The sequence below is a fragment of the Phalacrocorax carbo genome, chromosome 1 (assembly GCF_963921805.1).
Source record: "Phalacrocorax carbo chromosome 1, bPhaCar2.1, whole genome shotgun sequence".
NCBI lineage: Eukaryota > Metazoa > Chordata > Aves > Suliformes > Phalacrocoracidae > Phalacrocorax > Phalacrocorax carbo.
The window spans coordinates 92,568,716-92,596,536 of record NC_087513.1 but is presented as its reverse complement, the minus strand read 5'-3'; the positions used below and the strand labels follow the sequence as shown (position 1 = coordinate 92,596,536).

At 45.2% G+C, this 27,821-nt stretch overlaps 2 protein-coding genes across 7 annotated transcripts; both read right to left on the bottom strand.

Moving 5' to 3' along the window:
* Positions 1-32: 32 nt before the first annotated feature.
* Positions 33-13,634, bottom strand: CCDC181 (coiled-coil domain containing 181). Of its 5 annotated transcripts, none has more exons than XM_064466914.1 (6): positions 13,454-13,634; positions 6,893-7,053; positions 5,396-6,373; positions 2,306-2,452; positions 1,494-1,648; positions 33-875 (listed from the first exon to the last, which is right to left on the bottom strand). In XM_064466914.1, the coding sequence occupies exons 2-6, from the start codon at positions 7,028-7,030 to the stop codon at positions 713-715; spliced, it is 1,581 nt and encodes a 526-aa protein (XP_064322984.1). In that variant the 5' UTR covers positions 7,031-7,053; positions 13,454-13,634; the 3' UTR covers positions 33-712. The 5 variants fall into 5 exon arrangements, with proteins under 5 accessions (XP_064322984.1, XP_064322966.1, XP_064322956.1 ...); XM_064466896.1 differs by lacking the exon at positions 13,454-13,634 and adding an exon at positions 12,337-12,496; XM_064466886.1 differs by lacking the exon at positions 13,454-13,634 and adding an exon at positions 12,268-12,355.
* Positions 13,635-14,684: 1,050 nt separating this feature from the next.
* Positions 14,685-26,608, bottom strand: SLC19A2 (solute carrier family 19 member 2). 2 transcript variants are annotated; one of them, XM_064466868.1, is made up of 6 exons: positions 26,302-26,608; positions 25,583-26,188; positions 22,230-22,326; positions 18,488-18,680; positions 17,447-17,588; positions 14,685-17,210 (listed from the first exon to the last, which is right to left on the bottom strand). In XM_064466868.1, the coding sequence occupies exons 1-6, from the start codon at positions 26,482-26,484 to the stop codon at positions 17,085-17,087; spliced, it is 1,347 nt and encodes a 448-aa protein (XP_064322938.1). In that variant the 5' UTR covers positions 26,485-26,608; the 3' UTR covers positions 14,685-17,084. The 2 variants fall into 2 exon arrangements, with proteins under 2 accessions (XP_064322938.1, XP_064322929.1); XM_064466859.1 differs by having other exon boundaries at positions 22,230-22,461; positions 26,302-26,607.
* Positions 26,609-27,821: the final 1,213 nt, after the last annotated feature.

Genomic DNA, 27,821 nt, shown 5'->3' with positions numbered 1-27,821 from the left:
CATGTTCTCTGACAAGAGTTCACTCAGATGGCTACAGTGATGTAGTTTATTATAATTTAGCAAACATGGACATGTATACAAGAATCCAGCTTCCTTGATATTGGCAAAGGTCATAATTCACACAACCTTTTAATTTAATGGCATAGAAAACTACTGAAATAAGGTTCAAAAACTTGCACATTCACATACATGTTAGCTTTCAATGACCACTTGCCCTGAACTAAAATGAGTCCTCCGGTCTAGCCAGAATTAACAGCTGGTCAACAGATCAATAGAAAGTGGTATAAGAAACAGCATTTTCCAACAACACAACACCTTTTACAGTCTTTGTCACAAGCAGCAATGAACAGCACTATTAATCCAGCAATAATTCAACATTTTACATAATAGCCTGCATCCAGGAATTCATGGTAGAGTCGAGTATAAAGTGCCTTTTATAGACAGGAATGTGTATTTGTTACCCTCGTGTATAGATCTCACGTTCATTTAGGTTTAGTCAAACCAAGAAAATCCCTGAGTTAGACATAAAAGCAGGCTTTTCAACAGAAGTACAAATAAATAGATAGTAAAATCCTTGTCAGTGAAGGTAATTATTAAACTTGCTTGAAAGCTTTAAAAACACTACACACACACACTAGCTGTAAAGAGCAAAAGCTCAAGCCCTAAAAATGAAGAGGGCTGATACCAAGAACACTGTGGTTACATCAAACCTTCAACTGTAGTGGTCTGTGAAACGAAAGGATTTAAGCTCTGAACTAATGCAGTGGATGTTTTGCATCTGTTTTGCTCGTCTGGCTTCTAGTCTAAGCTGCCTTGCTCTCTCTTTAGCAGCTAGTTCTTCTGCTCGTTTTTCTTCTCTCTTTCTTTTTAGCCATCTGTGGAGAGAGAAACAGGACCAGAAGTAGTGCCAATTGCAATAGTAAGTTTTACGTCATCCCTTCCAAGGAGACTTGCCCCCGTTTAACTAGAGTCACCTTCTCCTGTAGGATGAGGTTAGGCGTCATGGCTAAGCCAGCATAAAAGCCTGCCACTCCTCAACTCGGGAAGCACTACTTCTCCATCCCAATTCTTCTGCTTCTGCACCCACCTTTACCTCCCCCCCTTTTTGTTGAGCTGATTCAACTCATGGACTCAAGTTTAATCCATTTTGTTGGATTAACTTTAGGCTTGTTTAATGAACTGAATCAGCCCAAGCCTGCTCCAGAACAGGCAAAAAGAGGGAGAGAAGAAGGATCTCCCTTTTTCAGTAGAAGTAATTCACCATTTCAGCTCAGGTTTGGACAAGTAATTTCACAACAGTGAACAAACAACATCAAGGAATTGATGTATTTCTACTAGGGTATAAGTTTATGAGGGCATATTCATGCAAAAAAACCCCAAAACCTCACCAATAAGGACTTCAGCAGTAAAGATGTACCATAAAATAACTACAGTCTTAAGCTGACAGACTACAAAATTTTCAAATATGATTCCCTAGGAATAACCCTACTCACTCTTTAAAGGCTCTGTTGCATTCCTCAGTTCTTGGAAAAAAGGCAATTCCCTCAGCTTGGCGTTTCAATATTTCTATCTGTTTTTCTTTCATGTGTTCTTGGTGCTTTTTTTTAAGCCATAACTTGAAGGCTTCTTCTGGATTCCTGCTCCTCTCCTATTAAGAACAAAAAAAGGACATACATTCAAGGCTTATAATTAAATGACCTTTATATTAATCACATTATAATAATATTTTGAACTCTGCTGGCATCTCCCATCCATGAAACACACTTTATAAGCAAACTAAAGCACATGCTAATCTGGCATGGCATCTATACCTGAGCAAGCATTCAAAGCGGTTTGTTTTAAAAAAAAACAAACTGAATTTTGCTTTTCAAGCCCATCACTGCAAGGCAGAGGAACTTCAGAACACAGCATCTGAATCTTCAGGTTTTGGTCAGGTCACGTGCATTACCTGCTTGCCAACAAGTTCCAATGGTAAGGAATACACTTCAAAGGGTTTCTGGCTGCTTATTCCCTGCAGGGTTCAATCAAATCATTCTCCTGATAAAAACAAGCATTACTGTATCTCCTGTGATTTTATAGCTATTTAGTTCATATATGCAGCTTCTACGACGCAAGCCACCCTGCCAAGCAGAACAATCCTAAACATGCGTGTCAATCTAGCTCTTCACAGAAAGCAATGTAACAAAAACATTTCCTGTCACTGTAAATTTTCATATGCTTGGTTAAGAACACAGGCTTAGAATTTGGTGTCCCTATTTAACAAGAGCACTATAGATCCTGAGATCCTACATTAGGGAGATCTTACTTTGCTGTTCAAGTCTTCTAGTTCCTTTGCACGACGAATTCGCTTTTCTTCTTGCACTTGTTCTTTCTTCTTCTGTAACCAAGCTTTAAAAACCATCTCATTCTCTCTTCTCTTCTGTTCTTCTTGTTCCCTTTTCCTTTCTTCTTCCTTGAATAGAATGAAGAGTGAATAAGCTTAGTTTTTAAGCGAATCATCTTAATCTGCAAAGGCCTTCATAGAAAATAAATAAGCCATTTGAATTGCATGAGAGACAAAAATACTGATGAAACAGGAATGCTCAAAGACTGCATCATAATTGACAATACTTTTAGGAAGAAACGAGTTTGAGCACTTCTGTGGTTCATGTTACATTCAGATACTTTCAGTCTAACCTTTTTGTGATTACATCCATTTCCATGATACATCTCAACTCACAGGTATTTCAATATCCACAGGTGAAAACTTTTGAAATTAAGCCTCCTCAATAGCTCTGATTGGCTTAAAATCAGTTTAAACTGATGCATTTAAAAATGAACACAGCTCTCAGGCTTGACGGACCACCAAACTCTAAAGGATATTTAACTACCTATGGACTGCAGGCATGACCTTATAAATAAGCATATTTTTTCTGGACATGAAGTTGTAATATATTTACTTAAGGAGTATTAATAGCTTAACACTTTTTTCAAGTTTACAAAATGAACTGATTTTTTACAAAATTGAGAAAAGGATTTTTTCTGATTATTAACTGCATTTTAGCTAACGACAAGCATCTACAAGGAAGACAAAGGCTTTCAAAGTCTTCAAAAGCTGATTAGGATATTTTACCAGGTTTTGACTCTCTCTGACACAAAATCTACAAACCCCACTCATTTCAACACTCAGAGAAATCTGTTCTTCTTGCGAATAGATGATGCTCCTTGCACCTACACACAACTTTCAGACTATCCTCCAAATTTACAATTTGTAATTGACCGAAATGAAAGAAACCCCACCAAAATGAAGCGGATGGATTCCAGTAATGTCAAGAAATGTTTCGTGCCTGTGAGATCCATCACAGAGTGGAAGAACTCCATTCAAGAATGAAGAAATATCGTAATACATTCTTACCTTTTTCAAAAGTCAGCCAATAGAGGAAGAGATTTAGCACACACTGTTAAGAAAATAATCTTCCTTACCTCCACCACACTAACTTTTACCTTAAATAGGCAGCATGTGCTGTCAAGAGATCTAGTCTTGTCTATACAAAGAAAACACATCAGTAACTCTTCATACCTCATACCTCTCCTTCCTGAGCTAAGCCCCAGCAAAGTTTTCAAATAAAGCAGGCTAGGCCTATTTCCTTGGATAGAAAGCAACCTTTGAAGCTACTTAGCCAGCTCATCATGGCACAGAAAAATGGTAGATGCTTCATGCTCTTTTTACATACATAACATACTATGTATGTTACCTTTTCGTAATTGTATCATCGTAATGCAAAGTCAAGAAAAACATCTAAGTTTTTAAAATATTTGGTAAAGATTTCTGATGTTCCTGTTACAGCAGTCAGAGGCTGACTCTCTATTAGACATTATTTTTTCTGAATAAGGAGCTGAGAAAAAATTAAAAGGACTTTTTTCCCAGTAATACATAAGGTACTGATTTGATTTTCTAAAATTGATTTTTTTTTCTTCTAAATTACTGCTTTTTATAGATACAGGAAGACTAAACCCCAGCATTGGGAATATTTTCTTCTTTTTATCCTCTGTCTTGTTTTACCGCCCAGGTAAAACCAAATAAGAAAAAGTAGTATTGATGAGCAGAAAAGGAGGAAAAAAACCTACTTTGCAACAAACTGCTGGTTTTGCCTAGGATAGAGTTGATTTTCTTCATAGTAGCTAGTATGGGGCTATGCTGTGGATTTGTGATAAAATCAGTATTGATAACACACAGGGATGTTTTCGTTGCTGCTGAGCGGTGCCTACATAGAGCCAAGGCCTTTTCTGCGTCTCACCCCACCCCACCAGCGAGCAGGCTGGGGGCGCACCAGGAGTTGGGAGGGGGCACAGCCGGGACAGCTGACCCCAACTGACCAAAGGGATGTTCCGTACCATATAACATCATGCTCAGTGTATAAAGCTGGGGGAAGAAGGAGAAAGGGGGGAACATTGGGAGTGATGGTGTGTCTATTCCCAAGTAACCATTATGTGTGATGGAGCCCTGCTTTCCTGGAGATGGCTGAACACCTGCCTGCCCATGGGAAGGAGTGAATAAATTGCTTGTGTTGCTTTGCTTGTGTGCATGGCTTTTGCTTTACCTATTAAACTGTCTTTGCCTCAACCCACAAGTTCTCTCACTTTTACCCTCCTGATTCTCTCCCCCATCCCATTGCGGGGAGAGTGAGCGAGTGGCTGTGTGGTGCTGAGTTGCCAGCTGGGGTTAAACCATGACACAAACTCATTGAGAAAACTTACTACAACACTCACCCATGCAAAATCTTTTCAGGAAAAAAGTAACCACTTATATTATTGGTCAGCATGACTTCACCTGCATGCATCTTATGCAACAACAAGGCATGCCACCACTTTTGAAGTTAAACACAACCCGCTTTGTTCATAGTTCTCACAGTCATTCTCCTGTGTAAATCTTATGACTGAACATCTCACAGATGATAATTGCCTATTACATACTTCATGAGTACCCAAATGTGCACCTGCATTACTGTGGTTAACGTTAACTTCCTGCATTGCAGCGTAATCTGTGTAGATGCAATACCACATGCTGCGTCCCAGTAAACGGTGGGCCTGTAATGGAACCTAGGTAGAAAGAGAGTCAATAAGCAAAACCAGTAAGTACAATGCAGCAGAGGAAGGCCTATTTATGAAGGATATACTAAATAAATACTTGATCTCTCCTGTAAGCACAGCATGATCCTATGCCACTTTGTGGGGTTTTTTTTCTTTTAAGGAAAAGAGTTTTGAGAGATTCTGTACAAACTTGAGAGAATTATTATTATTGTTATTGCTGCCTCTTTTATCATGGAAATAGAGTAAATGCCCTGAACATGTGGTCTCTGTGAAGCACAGGAACAGGATGGTCACTGTGATCTACTTGTTACTTCTGTGTCTTTACCTCTTTCCTCAGTTTTTCCTTCCTTTGTTCTAACTGCTTCCGCAATTCTTTTTGTCTGGGAGAAAGACAGTAAGTGGAGCTTCTCACGGGCATGTTTGCAGACTGTGCTCTCTGCGTAGTCTTCCGTTTTCCCAGACCTCTTGCAGCATTGATAGCAGAATTTGGACGACGCTTAGGGTTAGATGGAGGCTTGGGGAAATACACGCACTCTTCTCCGCCAGGAGAAAAAGAATGCGCTCCTGGTCTTACTGGAGATACTTCCTTCATTCCACAGACAGTGCCCAAAGGACCATAGCGTGAAGATTTTGGAGACATACGTTGAGTTTCAATATCAGTAAAAGAAACACTTATAGGGGGCAAAAAGCCCTGGCTTTCAATATCACGTAAACTTAAGAGTTCAAACTTCCCATCTTTTTCTACTAGGATTTTACTGTCCTTCTTTTCCTCATCCTTGCCGGCACATGGTGAAAGTGATGTGTTTTCCTGTCCCATTTCATTACAAATACGCAACTGAGATAGCCTATCTGAAACATCATCTCCTGTTGCAAGGTCAGTTTTACAAACTTCAGCATCTTCTAGAGGCGGAACTTCAAGATCCACCAACTTATCCTTAAATTTTAATTTCCGTTCTCTGTTCTGATCCACAGGAGCCTGATTCTCCAGCAGTTTGTTGGCTTCTTCAATCTTTTCCAAGATGTAACGCTTTATTTCTTCATCCTCTTCTTCATCCAGTTCCTGCTGGTTTTCCAGCTTGGATTCTTGTGTAGAGCTTTCACTATCAGTATCAGATACATGGTCCCCCTGTCTCATATCAGAGCTGCATTCCAAACTCTGTTCGTTGGAGGGTCTCACTTTCACATCTACATCTGCCTCTGAAAGCCGATCGGGATTTTCTTCCATTTCCTCATTGTCTTCCTCAAACTTGTCCACAACTTTAACAATTTGTGCTTCAATATCCTCTTGATTTTGTTCAGGATTCTAGAAAAAAATTAAAATAAACTATGTCTATTCTCCCAACTAAGACCAGTATCAAAATAGCAAGAGAGAAGAGCAGTACTAACTACCCTAATTCTAAAACAGGCTGCCAAGTAGTGCATGTCATAACTAATAGCTTTTTTGTGCACTAACAACTCTCTTGCAGTTCCTCCATGTTCACATCTGCACAAAGTTTAACTAATCACGGCTTGCACAGTAAAGCAATCACTGACAGCATAAAAACAGAACAATGTGTGTTGCACAAACATTTAAAGGAACACAGAAGTACTTTGAAAACAAACGTATTATTTTCAGTGAACACTGTATTTTCTGTTTTAAGGCAGTTATAACCAAACTAATCAGTTCACTGAATTATTTTTTTCACTATAATTTCAAATAACCTTCCTTGTCAAAATTCACACCTAGAAATTTCAAACCCTATTGAATTTTGTGCTTATGATTCCAAATATTACTCAATTTTGTCTTCTAAATAAGACAACTAGCATTTAATTTAACAAATACCTCTCTTTCACTAAGGTTTTCTTTTTCTTCTTCATTAATTAGCCATTCAAGGTCTTTTTCAAAGTCATCCTCATATTCTCCACTTTCTGCTAAGTCACCCATATCTGCTGGATCTCCTTGGTCATCCTTTTCACTCATTTTAGTGATGTGTTAGAGCAACACTATAAAAAGGAGAGGAAAAAAATTGTTTTAAAACTCTGGTGACACACAAATATAGAACTTTGATATCTCTTATGTCGCCCACATCAAGCTTGTGAGCAGTATCAATACAAGCACGTTAGATAGTACCCCAGCACCTCAGAACTAAGGATCACTGCTGGTTTATAAACATGAATGGTTTTGGCACTTCCTGCTCCAACTACTAGGGGAAGATTTGAGTCAAAGCAAACTGAGGTGACTTAATGTCTTGCAGTGAGTCTCTGACAGAGCCAATACTAGAACTGAAGATCTCTTAAGTGTTAGTCCCATCTTCTAATGAAGCGTCACTGGTTTATGGTTATTAGTAGTACTGCCAGCTTTCATTGCTCCCGGGTGTGCTTTACATTGTTGTTTTACATCTGCCTGGCCCACTTTCCTTTAAAGGAATCTGAACTTGTTTAAAGTTACATCATGAAGATGTGGGAAGCACAACTCCTAGAAGATCCATGCCATCGCTTACAGTAGATCGAATTATCAAAAAGCTTCCCATAATGACATATTAAAATGAGAAGGCATTCATTGGACTCTTGACAGGAACATTCTGCTAGAGTGACCGAACATTTGCAAGCAGCTAGCTTTCAAACCATATCACCTCCACTGGTATCAGGGGTAAAGAAAGTCACACAGAGTCCTATTGAGACTGCTGGGAAAAGGATTCAGTTCTGGTTTGAATTTCTGAGGAGGACAACAATGGGAAATAGAATCATAGAATGGTTTGGGCTGGAAGGGACCTTTACAGGCCATGTAGTCCAACGCCCCTGCAGTGAGCAGGGACATCTTCAACTAGATCAGGTTGCTCAGAGCCCCGTCCAACCTGACCTTGAACATTTCCAGGGATGGGGCATCTACCGCCTCTCTGGGCAACCTGTTCCAGTGTTCCACCACTCAACAGCCAGTTCTTCAGGCTGGATATAGTCATATTCATGACAAAACTGGAGATGAGCCACTATAACAGTTGAATCTTTTAAACAATCTTTGGACTGCATAGCATACAGGTGCCAACAGTTCCTGAAGTACTGCTTAACTGCCAGTGCTTGCAGGTCCAGGCTGACTGCCTGCCAGCCCTCCTCTGTGCTCAGCTCACTCAGTTGAAGGTATCTGTATCCATCCAAAGACACAAAAGGATTAAAGACACATGGAGACACACACATCAGCCTAGACAGCAGATTCTGCTCTTTTTACAGGTTTAGCCACTCATCATTCCTCCCCTAATTTTTTTACTACTGTTTGCAGAAGCAACATAAAAGAAGGAAATGTTGATTATTCAAAAGTTCCTATTTGTACCTTCTGCTGTAGGCTGGAGGGTGCCACTTTTAAGAGTCTCTCTAGTAGGACAAATCTGTGTCATTTACAACATACTCAAAGATCCCGATACGAGCATTAGCATATGGCAACACAATTCCAGATGTAAGAGTTAGCTCTGACCCTGGATGGCCCTGGAACAACAAAGACAGCTCTTGCTGCATGATCATCCTGCCCTTCCAGAAGGGTGGCACCTGGACTTCCCAATCTGTCTAAGCATTTTGTCATGCATTTTGTAAAAACTCTTCCATTCAGAAGATGCTCCTTAAATTCCTTCAAACTTTCATTTTAAATTCTGATGAGCATCTTGGAGTTCTCAGTTATTTACTCGCATGAATACCCACTCCACTTCTTAAAACTCTGTGTTTCATGCTTGACAAGAGTGCTGCTCTTTTAGACCTCAAAATTTAGTCAATATTTGTTTAAGGGGAAATAATGGTAATAAATCTAGGCACTTCTGGTGCAAACTTGTTTGTATAAAAACTTTATAAAAGCTCTTTTTGCTTGATCCATATTTTGTTCAAGAAAATCAGGTATTTTTCTTCCTCCTAATTCACTTCTTTTTAGCCATCACTTGCCATGGGAATCACTCAAGATTTCTCAGAGTTTAAATTTTCAAACTTGTTCAGACTGTTGCCTTGTTTTTCCACACCATGTCTATTTCCATCATGTTTTTCCTGCACCTCTTCTCATACAACATGTAATCCTTTTTGCTTGGAAATGCCCCTTCCTTCACAAATACCCTTGGTTTGGGTAGACACACGTACCTGGGTTATTAATGGAGGTTATTTTGCTCTAGTACATATTCAGCACAAAAGAACTATTTCTTTTTTACTTCTTCATCTTATGGTAAGGGGATGCACAAGCTACAAAGCTGAATTGTGCCTTTGACCAAACACATTCATGTCAGTCTGTGACACTCAACACAGATAACGCAAACTGTTCAATTTATTTAGAATCTGTATAATAAAGGGAACCAGCATAAAAATGAGCCTCTCTTGTTGCAACAGAAAATAGTCAGGGCTGAAGAGATAACTTCAGTGTAATGACCTTGTTTCAGAAAATTCTCAATCAGTTCCTATTCTATTTAGGATCATAGGAAGTAAAGATAAAACTGTAAAGATTTAAATTAAAGTCGAATACAGATTCAGCTTCAATAGGAGCCAAAGATACTCAGAAAATCTCAAGTCTTCATTTTCACCTGCTTCTATTCTAACTGGGGGAGGGGAGGGGGTGTATGCTGCGACTGAATCGTTCTGCAAAGCTTAATAACATCCCTAGGGGGTTACATTCAGGCACAAGCTAGGCACAGGCACAAGGAAAAGGGGATTTCGGCGGTGGGCCGTTATCATTTTGCCTCTGTACCAAAACATACATACATACATACAGGCTCACAAACCCAAACCCACCGCCGGCTCCGCACTCCGAGGCGGGCAAACGCCGCTCCCCGGCCGCCCCCCGTCACCCGCCCCAACACCCGCCGCCAGGCGAAGCGGCCCCTCACGGGGCCGTATTCACTGAGGACCCTCCTGCCATGGGGTCACCGTTCCCCTCATCGGCACTACCAGCTCCCCGCGGGACTCAGCCCCGGACACCCCGCTCACCGCGGCCCCGCCAGGTCCCCCCCCCCCCGGCCCCGGGGAACAAGGTGCCGCCGCCCGCCGAGGCCCGCCCCGCCGGTCGCGTTGCCATAGCAGCAGCGGGAGCCTCCCCCCGCTCACCTTCCCGCACCGACGGTCACCGGCCGACGGTGGCCCCCGAGGGCCAAACTCCACCCCGCCCCGCCCGCACCTTTTCGCCGGCGCCGAGGCGGCAGCGGGCGCGGGCATCGGCGCGCTCGCGAGCCGGCACCGCCCCGTTGCCATGGAGACGGGCCTCGCGCAGCGGCCCACCCCACCTCCCCGGCTTTGTCCCCCATTTCCAGGTCTGAGGGCCCGTTGGGAGGTGGCGCTCTCTTCTCTCTTTGCGTTACAAAATTTAATTTAACGCTGGGAAATTAAAGCGAAGGAGAACACTGGGGGTGCCCATGGCTGTGAGGGCCCAGGAGAGGGGCAGGTGGCTTTCCCTGCCCAGCTGAAAGCCTTTTTGATTCTGCTAAATCTGTTTACTGGGGGGTTAATAGATGGGGTACTGGTGGATGAAAAGCTGGACATGAGCCAACAATGTGCTCTTGCAGCCCAGAAGGCCAACCGTATGCTGGGCTTCATCAAAAGAAGCGAGGCCAGCAGGTTGAGGGAGTTGATTCTGCCCCTGTACTCCGCTCTGGTGAGACCCCGCCTGCAGTGCTGCGTCCAGCTCTGGGGTCCTCTGCACAAGAAGGACATGGACCTGTTGGAGCAGGTCCAGAGGAGGGCCACAAAGATGATCCGAGGGCTGGAGCAACTCTCCTACAAGGACAGGCAGAGTCGGGGTTGTTCAGCCTGGAGAAGGCTCTGCAGAGACCTTATTGCGGCCTTTCAGTACTTAAAGGGGGACTATAGGAAAGATGGGGACAATCTCTTTAGCAAGGCCTGTTGTGACAGGGCAAGGGGTAATGGTTTTAAACTGAAGGAGGGTAGATTTAGACTGGATATAAGGAAAAAATGTTTTACAATGAGGGTGGTGAAGCACTGGAATGGGTTGCCCAGAGAGATGTGGAGGACCCATCCCTAGAAACATTCAAGGTCAGGCTGGACAGGGCTCTAAGCAACCTGATCTAGCTGAAGATGTCCCTGCTCACTGCAGGCGGGTTGGACTAGATGGCCTGTAAAAGGTCCCGTCTAACCTAAACCATTCTATGATTCTAAATTTTGCACTCTTTTTGGCAGCAGCCTGAGCATCGGCAGTTTCTGTATTGTATTATTCACGCCTGGGCTGGTGATGAGCAATTCGATCAGACCGAAAGCTAGCTAGGTGTCAAAATCTGAGCTTGCGTAAAAAATGATAGTGCCGCATCTCCAAAGGGTGCTCCTCTGCATTAAATTGCGCATCACTCCCAGAATTTTGAAATGTGAAAAGAAGAGGAAAAAAGCCACCAAAAAACACTCTAAATAAACCCTGTTCTGGAAAAAGCTACCAAACGGCAAGGGGAAGCACCCTGCGCTGCCAGCAGCTCTCCATGCTGGAACCAAGGCTGCTTCCCCAGCCATGCAGGGCTGGAGGAGGTAGAGCTGAGATGTGTAGTTGAACCAAGTCCTTCCTTGGAGTTTGGGATTTCATTCCTGGTCTTTATGCCATGAAATACAACAGAGGCCATTAATTTTCCTTCGGCACTGCTGGAAAGGTGGGTGGGAACAGGGTGACCAAGGCTTGTGCAGCATCACATGGTGCTTCCCAGCACCACATTGGCCTCCTACCAGCATGTGGGCCTAGGCTGGGGCAGCACAGCCCCAGAGGGAGGGAGGCGTGGAGGGAGGGAGTTGTGCCTCGCTGGCAGCACTGACGTGGTTCCTGTCGCAACGTCCCCCACACAGCTGTGGCCCCCAGTTTTGAATACACTGGCCCAGCAAAGTGAAGGATGACAGTCTACAAATGTACCAGAAGGCCACATGCCTCAGAAGGCAGCATGCCCCCCAGCACTAAAGGGTTAACGTTAATGAAAGAAAATATGGGCAGAAAACAGCCATGAATAAATTCAGCCAGGGCACTGATAACTCTCAGAGTAATGCAGGTAGAGTTAGCCTTTCACTCAAAGTAATGCAGGGCAGAAAGCAAAACCCCTTCCAGGAGGGGTTCAAGAGGTCTCTGAAGACAACTGTCATCATAGGCCACACAACACAGGAGGAGGCTGGACTCCACAACCTCGGGGTTTCTGCTAATCCCACACCATATAGCCGGAAAGAAAAATGGAGTTTGACATTGGTTTTAGCAGGTTGGAAGGACTCCTTGATATTTACCTGAGATAACACTCAGGTACCTGCTTGGCAATGGTTCCTGCTGTACCTGGAAAAACTTCAACCACTGACCTCACCCAGGGTCATGCAGTTATCCTGTGCTTGAAGACAATATGCTGAACTTCTGATTTTCCATATTTCAAAGACAGGTGGCTTCGACAAATTCATAGACTAAAACAAAGAGAACCAGGTGCGGCGTCAAAGCTTCATGGTCTGCTTTTATCATAAGACTATCCTTCATCTTACAAGTCAGCGCTACCCTTTTCACTCGCAAGAGGTGCTTTATTCAACTAATTAAAAATCTGTGTGATTATAAGGCAAGGATTAGACCCCGTTGCTGGAATATAGAGCTGTGATGCCTGAAAGCAATAATGTAGTGATATCTTAAGGTCAATCTAAATTAATGCATGCATTCATTAACCCATATGTCATTAAATTTATGTTTTCAGATGTTCCCATCTGTGAGGGAGCTACAGAACATGGTAATGAAAAAATGCAATAGAAACACCAGCCATGCAGTGCAGGGCTCCAAGGACAGGCCAAGCAATGCAGGGGTCCAAGGACAGGCCCCAACATGTTGGTTGCTCTTTTCTGTGTCACTAATGCATCAGACACTGTGTTTAGAGAACACTGGTTTACGCAGAGCAAGTATGTTTGACAGAAAAAGGCTGTGTATGACCTCCAGAGCAATGTTAAACAAGCAGTTTAAACCTTTTGTATACTGTGTAGGCAACAGTTGACACTGTCAAGAGTTGCTGAGAACAGGGTCCAGATCTCCCTGTCTCCTGCCCCTTCCCTAACCAAAGTCCCTCTTTCCTTCTCTGTACTTGGCTACGATCACAGTGATAGAGAAGAAAATGTAATCACTTCCATTCCTTTCCCCGAGAGCACTGCCAGAGCAGCTGGCTGTTTCACACACGCACAGAGCCACAGCATGGTTGAGAGTAACCCTGCCATGCCTTGGTGAGCTGTCATAGCCAGTGCTAGACCAGGTGGACAGCAGTGGGTGCTGCTCCTGAAACAGCAGCCTCTGGCAGCTCTTTACTATTCCTCACCTTTTGGACAAAACAAGCCCAGTACCTGGCCTTTTCCCCCCAACAGTGATCCTAAAGCCCAGGAACTGTGCCACATCTTAGCAGCATCATAGCAAGCCCAGCACAGGATACACAGATTTGGTGGTAACACTTACCTCCAACAGCCCCCGGCATCAGCTGGAACAAAGAAACAGCCACAGCATCCCAGGGAGACACCCCAGCCCTATGCAGTACTTATCTCCATCAAACCTCACTGTCTGCTGTTTTGCAAATGCAGGAATTCAGCTCCTTGACAGTAGCTGAGTGTCCCTCTTCAGCACAGGCAGCAGTACAGTGTGGCAGGATGTAATGGGAGGAGCAAGGAGGATTGCCACAGTTCACGTGGACCTGCTTTGCTCACAGGCAAGAGCAGCCTCAGGATTCTTGTCACTCCTTTCACCAGCACCAGAGATGTGAAATGCTTGAATCTACCTTGAAGAGTAATGCTAGACCTGTATGAGCTACTAGTTACCGTCCTGCCCTATGCAAGCAGAGATTTCAAAAACCCTCCCCAGTCAAGAAGCTCACCGCTGCACAGCTGACTCCTGTACTCACCCAGAGAAGGCAGATGAATGAAATTCAGAGCAAGCCTGACATGCTGACAGTCCTGTCACACCTGCCTCAGCAATAAAGCTCTCAAGGCAGCTCTTGTAAGAATGAGTTTTTCCTGGACCTCCCCTTCCCCCCAGACCATCCATTTTCTCTTGTATTTGGTGTTGTGCAGAGGACTTGCTGGGCTACTACCCACACCAAACTACATCAAACTGGCAGCAGATATTCAGAGAGCTCTTTCCACTCCACCCCAGCCTGTATTATCAGGTACAGGCATCTCTAAGCACAAGACAGGGATCGCTTTCCAAGGTGGGCAAGTGTGAGTGTGCCCAGATGGGGAGTTTACAGCATTTCTTCCTTAAGGCCTCTATTTTGTAATTAGGTTGATGTAAATAGAAAGGTCCTCCTGCATGGCAAACATGCACCTGCTTTCCCTTACAGTCACCCTCAGTGAGCCTGATGCTTTCTGACCAGGGTTACCCTGCACCAGTGAGTGATTTTCCCCCCCACTGGACCAGTCTGCACTGGAACTACAGAGTGGTACTTCTGAACTGCTCAGCAATGAAGGTTCCTCAGTGCAAGACCCAAGACACTTGCACAGAGTTCTGCAAACCTACACAAAACAGTCAAGAACTATAATCTTTAAGACTTTGTTTTGTATGGTTTGTCCTGTATTCCCCCGGCCCTCCGCTTTGTAACAAAGATGCTGAGAACAACCTGCTTTAGTTGGCTGCAGCAGCAGCGCTGTGGATTAGCAAGGTATCAAAATACAAAGCGAACACTGGCCACACAGGATATCTCAGAGTATTTTTATTTAACAAAAATAGCTATTCAATTAGAAACCAAAGTCAATATGTTTACAGAATTTCATAGGCATCAGTAACTCTGCATACAGCTCCAGTCAGGCTCTATAGTCACCTCATCACCACAGCAACGGCACAGCGTAGGAACCTGAACATCATCCAGGTGTGGCTTCCATACATTAATAGGCCTGAAGACAAACGCAGTGTAGCATGCCTCTCTATTGCAGTTGCTGCAGTTTCATTACTTTGGTGGAAAAATCATTATTATTGCTGTAATTCATTAGTTAATCTTTTACTTGCCTTTAAATAACTGGGTAGTTCCCCATCAAAGCTTTGTTCTCTGTATGAAAAATGTGATTAAAATCAAGCTGCTTCTTTCGGTCACTTGACACGAGTGCTGCACACCCACTCCTTGTGCCTTGCAACTGCCATCAGACCAAGGAACCCAAAGGACAGGATATGCAGGATGTGCACTATCCCTTTTCCCAGGGCAGCTCATCAGCTAGCATTTCATGGCTTCAGGTTTTATTTATTAAAAAACAAAACAACAAAAAAAACAGTAAAGAAAGGACACCCATACAAGGGTGGCTTCAAGTTTTCATTTCAGGATAAGGCAGCTAAGTTTATATGTGTAAATGCCAGTACAGCTGAGCCCCTGCGTTTAGGGGGATGTTTTAGAGGCAGGCTGCAAACACAGAGCAGCTTTGGGGGGTGGGTTCCCCTGAGCAGCCAGCCTGAAAAGGGTCCCCAGACCCCTGGCAGCACATTCCAAACACATTAATCAGCCTTTACCACGCAAGGTGAACGAGGCTCATAAAAGTGATGAGAAAGGCCGTACCTGTCTCAGCCCGGAGAGAGAAGCCTTCCCAACCCCAATGCTGTGAAGTCTCCATGGCACTAAAAGCAAGCAATGAACCAAAGCTGCTGCTTTAGGCTCTGACTGGAAGCAGCTCTAACCAACACATGGAGAGAAGGCACGGAGGGAGGCACGGTGCATTGCATCTTCTCTCCCTTGCCAGTTCTCCTGTATGCTTAAACTCACCACAACCTGCACAGCAACAGGGACAGTCCACGGGCCATTTCTACAGTATCTACTGATATCTGTGGTTGTACCGGTTATGGTGGCTGAGTGTCCAGGTGCCCAGGCCCAGGACAACTCTGTGCAACTCCTTCCCAGTACTGAAGCAATTTGGAAAAAATAAATTATTTTTAAAAACCAGGTATGAGGCAAATCCCAAATTGCTTAGACTGGACAAAATAAAAGAACTGCCCACTCCAAATACTCATTGTCCTGCTTAGGTGGAAAGAAGAGGTAGAACTAGTAGACAGAGACCCACCAGAAGCATAAAGGCATTTTAAAATAATAGGAAAAACAGACCAGAAATCAGCATTTTTCAAAGCATCACGCAGTCAACCTTCTAACTACCATAACTGAAGATGTCTATTTAGTCAGAGTCACAATTCTCCAAAGTCACAAAGAATAGATTAAAATCCTGCAAGTCGCCATCCTTTTCAGTGCTATGCTAACTTCCACCATCCCACTGAAATAGCCCAGCCCCCCGAGTTGTGAGGCAGCCACTCCTGTAATCACAGGAATCTGCAGTCCACAAGGGCAAAGGTAAGGATGTCCAAAGGTTCCTCAGATTAGCATTTTGCCTACTTAAATTCCCTCTAAGCTTCCCCTCTAGCTTTACAGTCCCTTGGGCACATGGGCCTTTATGGCACAAGTAGCGCTGTTGATAGCCAATTCACCAGTGTCACAAGTTGCTCCAGTTAAGTTTTTAGGGAAGCACCGTGATCAGCTATGGTAAAACTCTGACAGCAGGGGTGACAGACAGGAACAGCAGAAACAGTACAAGCAGCTCAGGGAAGCATGTGAATATGCAGAAACATAAATGCTCAAAACAGAGCATCCAGCATCATGGGGCAGACACAGGAGAGCCACACTGCAGAGCACAGGCCTAAGGCCACCTCCCATCCTGGGCCTGGGGGTCTCCACAGAGGTCTGTTAGTGTGCCCTCACTTCTGCCCTGCAGCAGCACCTCAGAGACAGAGAGCAGCAGTTGACTAAACAATCTGCCTTTTCAATGGCAGCCTCCAGATGCACAGCCTTAGACTAGAACCTCTGAAGGCTTTCATTCTTTAAGAAAACTTACTGTTCTTTGCTGCACATCCCATATATGCAACATCAAAACAAAAGGCATTTTAGAAAGACGGTATTTGTTCTTACTTACGTAAGAACTAATATATTTACCTTCTAAAATGTGCTACTAATATAGTATACATATGGAATAAATACCATTAAGGTGACTGCCTTGGGAAGAAAAGGCAGAGATTAAAAAACCAGACCTATATGTTCATACATAGCCACCAAGAGTCTTCACTTGGTGCACTACTGGCTTTCCGAAGATCTGCTGTGCATCTGCTCTTGTCTCCGGTAAGCTCTCATAATGCTGTATATGCCACTGCCCAAGAACACCAGCGAGATGGCCGCAAAGTAAGAGGCATAAATCAGGAACTGCGGGGGGGGGGGGGGGGGGGGGGCGGGGGGGAGAGAGAAAAAAAAGTGGTTAAACCAAGCAGTTACCAAATTTGTAAGGTTAATACATGAGCTCCCTTCCTCTTCTAAAATATCAGGAATCAGTGTTTATTTCTCTGTCAGCAAACCTTTGACTCAAACAGGTGGCTGAGAAGCTTTACAGCCTGGTTTAGCTTCCTCCCTCCTATCAATAAAGCTAAGGGAGCCTATCATACCTGGGTGAAGATGTCCAACCCAAGCCCGCTGGCATCCACAACAATCAAAGTGAGCAGAGTCTGAAGTGCTAAGGCAATGAAAGTATTGACCCCAAACACCAGGGCGTACCGCTCCACGCTGAGATTTGTAGCAATCTGGAACCTGGAACAAAAAGGGATGTCCAGAAACATAAGGACAAGGAAAAAGCAGGGAAACACAAGAATAGAAGGAACATCTCTGGACAAGAAGGCTATGCAACCTGAGGAATTACATAGGCTGGTCCAGCACTTTCCACAGCAAAATCACCTCACACTGACAGCGTACTTCTCTAAATAGGATCATGACAGATTAGCACAGAGGCTAGAAGAGACCCACAGAGACATCCAAAAGGCTAAAACAAAAACCTTTGGGTGGTCTGTGGGTTTCAGTCTTATTGAAGCAGCGCTCCTGGCAGATGCAGCTAAAGGGCCTTGTCACGCAGAGAACATACAGCGCGCTCTGATCCCAGAGAGCTGTTGGCAATCTCAAAGCATCAGCCTACTGCAGTGTTGTCCTTAACCTCCCGTATCCTTTGGACCAGAACTCCTTTTGCAGATACCAGTTTCAGCATCTTCCCTCATATTGTGCTTGAGCTGTATTATAGCGGTTATGTATGCATAGTTCAACAGCAGCTGTGTTTCCCTCCCTGGAGCGACAAATAACATCGAAGAACTTTCCCTCCTTACAGGTTAGGGAAGGCTGACACTTCAACACTTCAACACAGGCAAACCATTGTCCGCTCCTCATCTGTTAACACTTCACTCCAGCCATGTTTATGAAAAATGTTCCCCTGGCAAGCAGCACTATCTAATATTTAGAAACAGTCACTTGAGTGTCATATGACTTTTCAGCCTTGGCAGGCTGCCAGCCTCTGTGCCTCAGTTTCCAACCTGAAACACAGCACATACCCTTGCAACAGAATTCCAAATTCCCAGTAGGCAAGACCCTAGTTATATGGAAAACATGCCAGTTTTCACACCAGCTGTAACCTTGACAGTAATTTCCATTAAAAAGATACTCACGTTGCTATTGTGATTAGCAGCATGTAGATAATTCTGAAGACAACATACGATGCATAGCAGACCCAGATGTTACGAACCGTGTCCATAATATAGACGGCAGCAGCAATAAGAAAGGAGAACAGGGCAAGTGCCACCTCACCCCACATCGCCCAGGATGTTTTTATGTGACCCACAACAAACACTGCAACAGCTCCTGTGAGGGGAAGGAAAGTATAACTGTTAGTTATTACAGTTGGAGCAATTTGGAGACTGCGTATTAGAAGCTGTACAGCCCCTAATAGTCAAACATGATTGAAGTGGAGGACATTAACGCGTACACCTTAGCAGCTCTCCTTCTTGACCTCTTCCTCACCTGGAAACCTGCTGTAAACTCCCATTCACTTTTACAGGAACAGGAAAAACAAAAAAACAGGCCAATGCTGATGGCCTCTGAAGTCTGCTCCCTGCCTTCCAAAGCACAACAGCCCCAGTACTCAGACCACTGCCGCTCAGTCCTCTGCACCTGATCACAGAAGTGTTGTCAGTTGGGCTATGGAGAAATGCAAACCCTGGTTCTCCAAAGCACTCAGCTAATTATTTTGTGATTTGGTTTACGGGGTTAGGAGGGAGGAAGACACTACCCACTTCGATACACAGCTGTTACAGCTCTCTCCCAGGAGGCAGAAAAAACTACATTTACTGTCATCTTCGTGACGGGCTGTAAGTATAAGTAAGTGCAGGGGTCCAAGTCCACATCTCCTGGGATGCAACCTAATCGCAAGCTACAATCATGCATTGTTGATTGTGCGAGAACAATCCTTTACAGCCTGAGCAGGTTTGTAACTCCTGCTGGATTTTAAACAGGCGGATGAGAAGACAGATGACAAGATGGAAAGTGTGTGATATTTCATGCAAGTCAACAGGCAGACAAGGTGTGTTTCATGCACTAGCACAGTTAGAACTACTTGAGAAGACCAAATACATATTACAAGAAAATTCCCATTTGAAGTAGGCCTTGTTCTGCAAACAAGTCAAATAGCAACCAACAGCACAACGTTGCTGCTGTGCACAGCAAACTAGACAAACAGCATACTGACAAAGGGAGGTTTACTGGAGATCTCAAAACCAGGATTGTATCCAGCATTTGACCACTGTACAGAAGTGCTACAGTGCAGCATCTAAGCTCTTTGTAGCCCTCAGCTGGCCTGCTCTCTTAGAAATCCTTCAAGCACATGAAGGCTCCTTATATACCACCAGTGTGTACAAGCCTGCAACCCTGTCAGGCCTCACATCAATCTTGTAGACTAGTGAAGAAGGTAGCTATGGCAAAAGAAAGGAATTTACTTCTCCCCACTAAACCCTTCTTTCCAGTGCCTCCTGTGATGCTACCTGACTGACATTTTGCTCTTTAAAACTCTGGCTCCCCCAGTAGCAAAACCCCAAGATGCAAAAAGAAGCTAAGTCCCAGAGCCTTATTTCTACTGTCTATGTGAATTTTAAATTTGGGAACAGGTATCACTCTCTGGGGATCTCATGGCAACTCATGAAGTTGTATTCCCCCTATGTCTCAAGGTTATAGCAGCCTGACACCTAATCATGACAAGATATACAATCTGTGTCTTGCAATTAGACACCTACAGCTGATTCTGTGGTTTCACATCCCAACCTGATAAAGGTTTGCCACATTCCCAAGAAGGTATAGGGATGCAGCTTAACCGTCAGTTGACTTCACCAGAAGGAATACTCTTTATCTTGCCTGGAAGCTGACAGCCACATTAGTCACCATGCTCTACTTAAACCCTTCTGCAGGGCAGCACAGGTACAGGCCAGGATGGCAACGGCATCTTGCACGAAGGTTGCCAAACATTGCTCATAACTGAGCACAGAGTGACTAAGAGCCATGAAAATGGCAAATCAGATTTGGGATGCACCAGGAAAAGTATTTCTAGAAAAGGGAGAAGAGTGAAGGGTGTTAACGATGTTCTACAAGTCTGAGGCCTCACTCAATAAAGCTGAGTGTAGCTCTGGTCATCCATCTTCAAACAAGCATGCAACTCAAACCAGGTTTCCTACAAAGAGGAACTAGTAAGATGACAAAGTGAATGAGGAGCTTAACTTTACCAAAAAACAACTAGAAAAGCTTGGCTTCTTTGGCCCAGAGCAATGAACAGGTATCTGTAGATAGGCCAGAATGAGACAATTTTGTGCTAAAATACAGCCTCAGCATGAAGTCAGAGATAAATAAACTGCTCATTAATAAATTCAAACTGTACGTCAGAAGAAGTTAGAGCATTTGCACTAATGCCTAGGAAGTCAGGTCGCTGGATGTTCATCCTTAACAGGTCCCTTCCAGTCATCTTCTACTCTTCAAGCTTCTAGTTGAGATTACTACTTCACTAAACTTCACTTGTTCCAAGCAATGAATCTGTGTCAACCAGAAGGCATTTTTGCTCAGGGACAGAAGCTAATTTGTTTTCAGAAAACATCACCCAAAAATCATTTAGCCGTTTATGAAAATTATTCTAGAGGAAAAAAATCAAAATGGGAAACAAAAAACTGAAGTTTTGCATGAGTTTAGTGCCAACCACCTTTTCTTCCAATAGGTCCATCATTCACAGGCCTTTAAAAACAGGACCTTGATATTAAAGGTGTTCATAATAAGGTTTGAAGAATACTACCCCCCCCTTTTTTTTTTAAATCTGCCTGCATTTGGTCATGCTATGGGTCTTCCTTCCCTTGATACCGATTATTCTCCTTCCTGGGACCAAGGTAGGATAGTAGAGGAAGCCAAATCAAACAAGAAATAAGAGCCATAGCATCGTGCTAGAGTGGAGGAACAGTGTATGACTGCATGCTATTAAAGTGCAGGATTAGCACACCAAAGGCAGATTAATAGCCAAAGCCTTCAGAATCAAGTTGCCGACACTTTCCATCCAACAAACAATGGGTGGTAGATCAGCTTTTAGAACTACAAAACAGCCATGGCTTCCGAGTGAACCACACAAGGGGGCTGAGCATGCCCAAGAAAGTACTTTGTTTGTGTACCCTAGCGTCTTTTGCCCCCAAGTGGGTGATGTCCACAGCAGATGGTGGAATAATGACTCAATCAAAGAAAAGGAACATACTGCAGCAACACCTAGAAAGCCTCTGTGAGGGTACGTTAGCTATATTAAAAAGGTATTGTCCTAGTTGTGGTAATGGAACAGTATTAAACAACTTAATAAAACAAATGTCTGTGTTGACTGACGTATGTAGCCCTTTCAAGTCTAGGAGCTTCTTTCATCTTAATAGCTTTTTTGCTTAATAGAGCTGAAATTACTATATGTGGCTCACTGCATGCTGCATGTGTACAGGAAGTCTTCATATGTTCCCTACACTGCTAGAGACACAAAAAGCAATAAATCCATAGGACCCTTAGCTTGACTTTGAGCAGTTAAAACAAGCATAACCCCATTGCATAGTGACAGCCAAGAACACACAGTCAGCAACAAGCCTTGAGCCTTCTGCCAAATATTTCAAAATGAAGGTTGACTTGGGAGGCTCCTTTGAACACCCGTACACTGGATTACAAGGATCAGGGCTGCACGCAGCAATGAACTCAACACCGAGTATTGTACCCGTGCATGTCACTAGAGACTCACCCCGAATGCTGAGGTTGCCTCTCTTGCATGTGTGGGGGAACGCAAGACACTTCCAAGATTGGTGACCTTGAGGAACATAAGGCATTTCTAACAGCAGAACAAGAGCGACACAAGCAGCTTACCTAGCAGCGTCGAGACTGCCTCCACAGCGCCATTGTAGATATTCGTGCTGTGAGAAGGCATCACCATCTCCCACAGGCCCTGAGCATAGTTGATGACCTGGAAGTAGCCACAGGTAGACAGTGCCCACCATACAGACCAGCAAAGCATGGTCTTGGAGGAGTAACACTGCAGGAAGTCCCACCAGAGATCTTTGAACACCTTTACAATGTCTACTTTCTGCTCCTGCACAGACTGTGGAAGTAAGGGAAGAGAAATGTTAGTCTCTATTTACAAATATTCATGCTGCTCTACAAAATTACCTCTTTCAAGTGGTCTGATCACTGGTGAATGACAGCACCACTCTTGGATGCAAATCTCCAGAGTAATGAATAAAAAGCTTCCCCATGCTACAGTTCCAGCAGCTGGTCTCTGCCCTAACCAGGGCCGTCCCCTCAGGTACAGAGGAAGGATTCAGTCCCAGGCACCCTCTCAATCTGCCTCTCTCAAGCAGAGAGCAATAAATAGGTGTTAGAAGCACGACATGAGCAACTGAAGGGTGACAGAGAAAAGAGACACAGGAGAAGAGGACACAATATCCATACTTTGATGATTCAGGATCAGAAGCCAGTCATTGAAATCATAAAGGCAAAAGCATCACTGACACTTTTAAGTCCTGATCCAAGTTCAACCAAATTTGGTAGTGCAGGGAACATGAAAGCCACCAGATGAGTATATTTCCCCACAAATAAGTCAATTTTCTTTAGTAGTAGCATTCAGGGATTATAAATATTGAAAGAAGCAACATCATTATGCTGCTCTCTATCCCTGTTAATGTTTGCCAGGGCTCTGAGAAAGTAAGAGGTGTTGCCTGGGGATCTGAAGAGAAACAGAAGCTACTTTTACCAGACACCACTATCACAAATGGCAGCTCCTGCATATACAAGTGCTCTGATAAATAGCATGAGATAAAAATGAATCTCTCCCCTCCAAATCCTTCAAGAAAGAGCACAAAATGGGGCAGATCCATGACTAGGTTTGAAAAAAAAAAATTGAAAATAGATCAGTTCTATCAACAGGGGATGACAACAAATGAAAAATCACTTTCTACATACAGGCTTTTACAGCCCTTTTCCTAACCACTTTAGGCCAAAAGCAGCAGTGGAAACAAGTATGTTTTTATTTTACAGACAGAGCTGCTGATGACATTTGCTGCATCCACACATGAACAGAGTCTTTGCAGACTGGCAAGACCCTCTTGCGTAAGTCAGAGCAGCAGTTACTTCATATAAGACTGGGCAGAGCCCCCAAGGCCCACCCAGCATCTCTAGCCCCCATGAACTTGTATTCCCTGTAGGGAAACATACAGCACTGTCACAGGACTGAGCTTTTGCACATTGTGTCAATGCACATTCAGTTTCAGAGCTGTTTCCAATCAGCAGCAGCAACTTTGGGCTCTTGGCAGAATGCCCTTTCCCTGGGGGAATCATGCAGTGTGTGCCTGTGAAAAACTGTTCTCCATGAGCAATAAAACTCATTTTAAAGTATTTTTACTAAAACCCACAAAGACCATAGCCTAACTCTGTCCTGAACTCCCTTTTTTCCAGCCCTCAAAGCGTCACTGATTTATTAGCATCTTTATTGAACACCACACAGTCCTGTTGGCACTTTGCCAATAGCAAAATGCTTGCCCCACGTGTGGATGCCATTCCTCCAAAGCCCAACAGAACAACTTGGGAAGAGGTCAGCTTGCAACAAGGTGACTTCAGCAATGTAACTCTTATGCAGGTTTCACAGGAAGGTCGAGTTTAGGTGCAGGAAAACCAGGGAAGGGAACTGTCACACACACTGCAGAAACTGATTTGCCACATTCAACCCAACCATGTGCCTGATGAGCTGGAAAGCCCCATCCACCCTCCCACTGCCTGGGATGCTTCCTCAGTATGATTATTCCTACAGCCATTCATTTATGTTCGTGAAACACGGTTGCAGTTGCCTTAGTAAGAAGGACTATCATCACACACCAATGCTTCTCAGCTTTCAGCACCTGGTATAACTATTATATAATTATACATATAGTTATGCAAGTGTAGTTGCTCCTTTTTTTAAAATATTCACCATTAGTTTGGAACCACCCTTGCTCTCAGAGAACAGGAGTAAGATAAGCAAGAGGGACTAATGCCTTTGTCATTATTGGCACAGAATTTGCCTTCAATACCCTTCAGCATGCAAGTATAACACAGTTAAAAATACTTGTGCTCACACAAGACTGGCTGGATGGGGCAGGATTAGGTCCCTGGAATGTTAATACCTTTAATTCCCAGCTGCAGCTGGAAAAAGCTGAAAGTGGCCCCAGATGCTGCCTCCCCCAACCCAGCTAGCCAGGGCTTACTTGCTAAGCGAAGTATCCATTAGCTGACTAAACTGACAGCCACACTTACCTTCTGGCTTGTTCTCAGAAGGAGCACAACCTCCTCCTGACTGAGGAGCAAGGCTGACCTCTCCCCAGGGCCTGAATCCCCCTGCCGTGACAGGCTCTCTCTATGCATGCATTACCTGGAGCAGCATGGCAGAGATCTGCACACCAGGCCACTCCATGCAGGAATTGGGCCTCAAAACTGGAGGCTGCCTGCTTGTCACCTGGTGGGACCCAACACGTCCCACAGCTAAACAAGGGTGCCCGCATGCTTGTTTCCTTACAAGTGACTTTGTTTGAGGTTACATAGCCCACAAAATCCACAGGCTGGGGCACTACGTTGGCGCTCTTGTGGGCTGCATTAAGCTGTTATTATTCAAAGGTGTTTCCTGCAATTTATCCATATTCTGTCCATCTATAACTAATCAATATCAGCCTCTAAGTGCTCTCAAGGACTACTGCAGTTACCTTCTAGAATCATAAGATAAAACCCAACCACTACCCAGCTTATTACTGCACAACTTGCACAACAGTTGAAGTAACAAGTGTTTTCAAAATGTGAGTGCAGGAAGAATTGCCTCTTTTCTGCAAGTCACAGGGTGCATCCAGAAGCACACACAGAATTTGGACATACACACCATTTTTAGTGCTCCAGCATTGTCCCTTGCTTTGTACCATTGAACAGCAATTTGATGCCCAAACAATTTTAATCATGGCCTTGTGAGACATGCAGAACAACTTCAGAAAAACTAAGGAACAGCCTACCATGCTCGATCAGCAAAAGGAAGCCAAGAATAAATCTTCCTGTGCCATAAATAAGGAAGCAGGATAAGGAAAGGGATAAAAGGGATACTTTTCACTGTTGGACATTACATCTCTACTGCTGTGTACCCATACGCACTCATGACAGCCACATCAGTATTGCATCTTCTGCTTACATAAACCCAGGGCACAGCTCACCTGCTTCTCTGCTGAACGACCCTCCCCGTTTAAGGGAACTTTTGCCTCATCCTCCCAGCCGGGTGCCCTCTGCACATCGGTATGATCTTGGACAGCCGAGCCATTTTTACAGTCCATGACCTTCATTTCCCAACTGAGCTGCTGACTTGAGACATGGTGAAAGAAAAGGCTTTTCTGTGGCATGGGAAGGAACCACGCTGAGCCAAAGGCAATGGATATGCTGGTTAAGGAGATAACATTCAAGCTGAAGAGAGACCATCCTGCCACGGACACAAGGACCTGCCCGGACACCGAGCCCACCGTATAGCCCACCAGGGTTGCGCTCCGGCAGTAGCTGGTGACCTTCTGGTACAAGTTGACGTCGACGACGCTGTAGATGTAGGAGTAATAGGCGATGTCGGTGGCAGTCCCCATCCCGTAGAAGAACTCGAGGAATTGGAACGCCCGCAGCCCCTGGGCATATAGCAGCATAAACCAGGTGATGATGAGGCTCAGGCCCTGCAGCAGGACTACGGGCTTGTACCGCAGGTAGTCCGTGGCCAGGAACACCGGGAACAGGAGTGCCAGGTAGGAGTAAGTCCACACCGGGTAAATCTCGTTGAACACCTAGGAAGGGAGGGCAGGAAGAGACCGTGGTGACCCGCGGCGCCCGCGCATTGCAAGGAAACCACAAGTACCGACCCACAGGCGGGGGTGCGGGGTGCCGCGGGCCGCAGTACCTGGGTCTCGGAGAGGTTTTTGTGCGGCCCAAGCAGGTAGGGGGTGAGGAAGGGCTCCGAGGGCCGCACACTGCAGAAGAAGCCGTAGGCGCATAGCAGTGCCGTGGGCAGCGCCCAGCAGCACCCGCCACCGCCAGCCCCGGCGGAGCGCCGCGCCGGCCGGCCCCCCCGCGGCCCCGCCATGCCGGGACGGGACCGGGAACAGGACGGGGCCGGGCGCGCTCCCGTGGCCGGTGGGGGCGGCGGCTGCGGGCTCGTCTCGGGTCACCTCCTGCCGCCGCCGCTTCCCGAAAGGCGCGCTGGCTCGCGGCGCTGCTCTTAAAGTCCATTCGCCGGAGCACGGGAGGCGGGGCTGCGCGCTGCCTTCTGATTGGGCGCGGCCGCCTCCTGCGGCAAGACCGGCCAATGGGGAGCGGCGGGATGAGGAGGGCTGCGGCGTGAGAGGAGCACGCGTGCAGCGGCGGGCACGTGGGCTGTGGGGGGGTCACCGGGGTCCCCCCCCATCCCCTCGCACTCGGTGTCACGGGCGTGTGAGTGACACCTGGAAACGGGGCCCGCCCTTGAGTTTGAGCGCTGCCTCCCTTACCTGAACGGCGTAAGCGGGGGGGAGCCCGCAAGGGAAGGGACCACTTGTTTTATGCGTTATGATACAGTTTCAAAAGGGATGGCGGGGAGGAAGGTGGGCACCCCTCTTGTGTACGGGCAGAAGGAAAACAGAACGCAGCCTGGCAGAGCTCCAGTCACTGCTGAGCTTCCCCCCACAGGCTGCTCTCCCGCCAGAATTCCCCATCTACCCCTTCCGCCGAGCGGCAGGTACAAGCCTTTGGTGAAAACAATCCCGACGACGAGACCCTTTACCTGCCGTGCTGTGCTTGCTCTTTCTTTCCTGGCCCAAATGCGTTCAGCTGCTGACCTCTGCCACTTTCTTCCCTTTAGCAAGGTAAGCGCTGGAAAAACTTCTGTGGTTTGCTAAAAGCTGCACCTTGTTGTCCAGCCAGAAGAAATATTAGACGAGGAGAAAATAAGACTATTACATTCAAAGTAATTATCTAAAGCTTAGCCCAGGACTACTATCGTTAAAACTTCCACCAGTCCTCTAAATTATTTGCTGTTCTGCTACTTAATCTACCCCACGTCGTCTTTCTACCTACCGGCTTTGCCTTTCCCTGTGCTCCACCACGTTGCTGCCACTGCTACAGCTTCCTACTTGATACCTACAGCCTGTTCTCCACACTGGCTGGTGGCACTAGGGGTCAGGCCTCCCACCTTTGCCATTGCGCCTGCCTCCTCGATGGGGTCAATGCTCGAGGAAGTGAAATAAAAGCCCTCAGAAGGCATCTGGCTACACACGGTTGGGTGGGCAAGAGAGGTTGTTCTCAGCCCCAGAATAGATTCCCTAAACCACAGAATTTTATTACTATCTCCATCATCATAGCTGAATAAGCATAGCTACAAAAGGTTTTGGGGCCATAAGAATACTCATCTCTCTTTAAAATGCAGCTAAACGTTTTGGTCCTCTA

Excerpts from the sequence above, each read along its gene's own strand:
- SLC19A2 (XM_064466859.1), bottom strand. The coding sequence starts at position 26,484 with ATGGCGGGGCCGCGGGGGGGCCGGCCGGCGCGGCGCTCCGCCGGGGCT. Across the intron at positions 26,189-26,301 it reads AAAACCTCTCCGAGACCCAG|GTGTTCAACGAGATTTACCC; the intron begins GTACTGCGGCCC and ends CTCCCTTCCTAG. Across the intron at positions 17,589-18,487 it reads CTGCTAATCACAATAGCAAC|GTTCCAGATTGCTACAAATC; the intron begins GTGAGTATCTTT and ends TTTTTGTTCCAG.
- CCDC181 (XM_064466914.1), bottom strand. The coding sequence starts at position 7,030 with ATGAGTGAAAAGGATGACCAAGGAGATCCAGCAGATATGGGTGACTTA. Across the intron at positions 1,649-2,305 it reads TAGAAGACTTGAACAGCAAA|GAGAGGAGCAGGAATCCAGA; the intron begins GTAAGATCTCCC and ends TGTTCTTAATAG. Across the intron at positions 876-1,493 it reads TGCAACAGAGCCTTTAAAGA|ATGGCTAAAAAGAAAGAGAG; the intron begins GTGAGTAGGGTT and ends CTCTCTCCACAG.